The 4,770-nt window shown below is 32.4% G+C and overlaps 1 protein-coding gene across 2 annotated transcripts in view; it reads left to right on the forward strand.

Moving 5' to 3' along the window:
- The window catches only part of LOC106475319 (sulfotransferase family cytosolic 1B member 1-like), an 11,055-nt gene extending 6,499 nt beyond the window's left edge, over window positions 1-4,556 (forward strand). Inside the window, exons 1-2 of one of the 2 annotated variants that reach the window (XM_022379458.1) lie at window positions 2,192-2,429; window positions 3,285-4,556. In XM_022379458.1, the coding sequence (XP_022235166.1) occupies window positions 3,295-4,203 (909 nt within the window). In that variant the 5' untranslated portion in view covers window positions 2,192-2,429; window positions 3,285-3,294 and the 3' untranslated portion in view covers window positions 4,204-4,556. Of the gene's footprint in view, window positions 1-2,191; window positions 2,430-3,284 lie in introns of those variants that run through there. The other variant, XM_013936008.2, reaches the window with a different exon arrangement.
- The last annotated feature ends 214 nt before the right edge of the window (window positions 4,557-4,770 follow it).

Genomic DNA, 4,770 nt, shown 5'->3' on the forward strand with positions numbered 1-4,770 from the left:
TGTGTAGCTTTGTGCATAATTAAAAAAAAAAGAAAAGAAATTCAGATCCCTCCTGCCACACACTCTGATTCACAGTTTGCTAATATATGTTTATGGCGTTGATTTTCACTAAATTTATAACCAATAGAAAGCCTAGATTTTAACTGATCGATTGCCATATTCTTTTTACCAGTTCGTTATAAAAAATAATTGATATTTTGGATTCATGAGTGTTACGTATTAGAATTTCAAATGGTCTGAAACAGAGTTACTTGATAATTTAAATTTAGTAGTTAAATTGTACTTTGGATTTAGCAGTTAAGTAAAAGCCGATATGTAGTCAGTTCATGCTATTTGCCAACTAGATTGATACACACATTTTGTTAAATACAAATACGTTTTAATATACACACACAACAATACAAATTACAATAACAGTAATTACAAATAGTTATTACAAACAATGATTTATAAACAAAAGTTTCACAAACTTACAAGCAATATAAAGTCTTCTTTCTAATCTGGAACTTCTTCAATATCTTATCGAGGGTTCACGATGAACGAGTTGACATAAGTATAATTCACTTAACGGGAAGCTAGATAGCTTTGTCCTCCATTATTTATCAGCCACACACACACCAGGTTTTCCACAGTGATGTTATGTAATGTTTTTTTTGTAAAAATACTAATGTCCGATGATAATCCACTGATGTTAAATGAGTTGTAATATTCGGAGTTTGTAAATGCTCCTGGTCAAACATATGAAGTTTTCCGATTGATAAGCGTTATAACAAGCACAGTTATAGCTTCCAAAGTCAGCATACTATTAATGCCCCCCAGTGGCACAGCGGGATGTCTGCGGACTTACAACGTTAGAAACCAGGTTTCGATACCAGTGGTGGGCAGAGCACAGATAGCCCATTGTGTAGCTTTGTGCTTAACTACAAACAAATCAGCTCCAATTTCTGATGCCATAGTGGCAGCACTATACCCACGGTCTCTCACTAATTGTAGGGAGATTAATTTGTGTTGCAAACAATAATTTTAACATTTTGATTTAGATGTTTTTAATGAGAGAGAGCTTGTCATCACGTTATTAATTGTGTAACATCTAGAAGTTTCGGGGAGTAAATAGAGAACGAGTAACGATATATAAATGCCTGAGTTAGTTAAGTAATGATTTACTGAGTGATTTCATTTATTCAGTTAGTGAGTTAGATAGAATGGGTTCATCTGTGATTCAGTTGGTAATCTAAACAGTGAATTAATCATCATATTTGTTATATTGTTTAGTGAGAAAATTCTGCAAGTAACTTTATATGTGAGTTCGGCTTATTAGTGTCAGAGTTTCTGTTGAAAACCATATTTGTGAAGATAGGCCTATTATTATTAGAGAACTTATCGCGTAGCAAACGTTATTGATGAAATAAATCAATTCGTGACCGTCAAGTGGCTGAGCCTGGAATTATGTTTACCAAAGAATCTAAAATGATAGAGCACATTAGAACAATACCTTTAATTACCTATGACTTGATTTTGTGATGGTATTAATTAAATTATTTTTTTAAGGATAGATGAGTGTTTAATTTAGTTGTGTATTTATTCATATTGTTTGAATAAAGTTACAGAAATGATACGTCGTGTCAGTTGAAGTAGTGACATGTTGTATACATCTTTCTAAACGTGTTCAATCAACGTTGTGGACATTGGCGCAATCAATGTTGTAATCGGTGAAATAGGACTACAGATACTCAGCTTGGAAAATACTTTTTTAAAGGTCAATGTTTTGCAAGATATCCTTTGTCATTCACTTAATTTGTTGTATAAAGAATAAATATACTTTAAAGACATTTTCAGCGTTATCAGTATTAAAATAAAGAAACCATTACATGTTATTGTTGTTGCTTACAATATGTAAACAAATTTCTTTTTAAATAAGAATAACAACCAGATAAAAAGATTTCACAAAGTACACGCCCTCTTAAAATCAGAGTTATTCATTTTTTGATATTTGAACATTTTTGGGGATTACAAGTATCATTATGGTGCCTCACTCAGTCACGAGATCGGTAACCTTGTATTCAAAACTCTCATAACCAGGATTGTCATTACAGATTAACAGAGGCCCAATCTTCAGGGGTTTTGTTTTGTTGTTCTTACAGTAGATTCTCTGATTACGAAAATACAATAATACCATAGATAAGAAGCAACAACAGTTATCTCGCAGCTGTAAACTGCTGATCTGCCATGAAGATACGAACAATAACTGATAACAAATATATACGATCTTGGATAATTATTTGTATTTCATCTCGAATTGCGTAAACTCACGTGACAACATAATCTCGGTTTTGGATTATGACTCCAAAATATATTCCTAAAAAAAAGTATATATAACTGCGCCCAAACGTTCTTCAGAAAAAAATACTTTTAGTACGTCTACTAATAAGGTAAGTAAAATATTGAAAACTTCAAGCTTCCTTAGGTAATATAGAAAATTCTAAGCCTAGTTTTTTACTGTATAATAATGGTTTAATCATCTGACCGAAAGTTAAGTCTGATTTTTACCACACCACCAGGTGATTGAAAATTGAGCATTATTTTTACCGTTCCACACTATATAATCACTTAATTGAAAGTTAAGCTTGTATTGTACCAGACGGTCTATAACCACTGACTATTGTTGAGCTCGGTTTCACCGTATCACATGGTATAAGCTAAGCTTTGTTTTATCACATTACACGGTTCAGTCATCTGACAAAAAATTAAGACTGATTTTTACTGTACCATTCGGTTTAATCATTTGACTAAAAATTAAACCTGACTTTTATTGAAACACACATAGACTAATTTTCTAGACGCTACGATAATAAAATAAATTTCTGTACTAAAACTAAGTAAAATGTACTTTCCTAACTAAAACTGAAATAATAAAGGCTTAATTTCTTAATTAAGACAGAGTCAATAAATACTAACATCTTAAGTAAAACTAAGTTAGTAAAAGCTACTTTCTCATCTAAAATGAAGTCAGTAAAAACTGAGTCATTAAAGGATACTTTCTTTACTTTAATTGGGTCAGTAAATATTTTCATAACTAAAATTGAGTCAGCATAAGCTCTTTTTTTAAACTAAAAATGGAGTCGGTATTGGAATTTGTTATCCTTTGTCTACAATAACAAGCTATTTTACAAGAAAATATACGCATGATTTAAATTATAAGTTCTATAAACTATGAAACTGATTCAGTCCTGTTTGTTAATACTTTTATTGTCAGTTTTTGTTATATGAATTAATATTTATCCTAGATAAACAATTATGTTCGAGGACAAACCTTACGGGCCTGTTGAAGATGACGTGCTTGAAGCTGTTCGGAAATATAAACCTAGGCCAGACGATATTTTCATTGTCACCTTTGCCCGCTGTGGGACTACGTGGATGCAACATATAGTACACCTTATCCTGCACAAAGGGGAGCCTTTTGAAAGCTTCTTAGAATTCAATCGTGCATCACCTTTCCTTGAAATGACGGGTCTGGAAGCCGTGGAGAATATGCCCCGACCCGGGGCCATAAAAACTCATCTCCCGTTCACCGTTCTTCCTTTTAACCAAGAAGCGAAATATATCTATATAGCACGTAACCCTAAAGATTGCTGCGTTTCTAACTTCTACCACATGACAACTATGAGATTTTCACCGATGAAAGATATCAAATTCGAAGATTTTTCTGAATCTTTCCTGCAAAGAGAGATTTATTCTAAGCACCTTCTCTCGTGGTATAAGCATCGTGATGACCCCAATATCCTTTTCCTGACCTTCGAAGAGATGAAGCCGGATACACGTGGTATTATTTTAAAAGTTGCCAAGTTTCTTGGATCACAGTACTACGACATGTTAAGATTAGATGAAGAAATCATGAACAAAATAATATTTCACAGCAGTTTCGATGAGATGAAGAAGTTGAACAAACAGATGGATGTGTTTGCGGAAAAAGATCCAGAAGAAATCAAGAAAGACCCATCAATGCCAGACTACCTCAAGAAAATGTTCCTCAATAGGCCTAAGCCAATGCAAGGAGAAACGAAAACACCAATTTCTTTTGTAAGGAAAGGGATTATTGGAAATTGGAAAGACCATTTCACTCACGATCAAGCTCGCCATTTTGACGAAAAGTTTGCCGAAAGCGTGAAAGACACGGATATTATGAAAATTTGGAAAGACCTTTAGTCTTTTCCCAAGAAAGTAACAAGTTGTAATTATTGTTTTAGTTTTTTTTATTAACGAACTGCAAATCATATAATATAGAAAAACAATGACTTATTTTATATAAGAACGACTAAAATCTAATATTTGTTTTTTGTTTGAAGACCGTCGACCAGTTATCACTTACGAGAAATTAGAACTAATAAGATAAACTGGGCCTAATGAAAAATTAGGATTATAATTTCATGCGTTTATTGTTTCTTGAAAATTATATTTCATGTGATCTTAGTTGTACAGTGATCGTGTTTAGATTTTATGTATTTATCAGTAGACATTTTAAGAAAAAGCAACAACAACGTCATAACTTTGGTTCTTCAAATTTATTTCTGGTTTTCGAGTATTCATATGAAATACATATTTTGTTCAAAAAATGACATACTTGGTTGTTTTTTAACATACATTTTTAGATCTGGCGAAGAAAAATCACGAGATAGATTCAAGGATCTTTTTGAGTATAATGACAAACAAACAAAAATCACTTACGCACACACACAGTGTTTTATTATTAACGTATGAATTTGGACCAATGAT

The sequence above is a fragment of the Limulus polyphemus genome, unplaced genomic scaffold (genome assembly GCF_000517525.1).
Source record: "Limulus polyphemus unplaced genomic scaffold, Limulus_polyphemus-2.1.2 Scaffold8395, whole genome shotgun sequence".
In the NCBI taxonomy this organism is placed as follows: domain Eukaryota; kingdom Metazoa; phylum Arthropoda; class Merostomata; order Xiphosura; family Limulidae; genus Limulus; species Limulus polyphemus.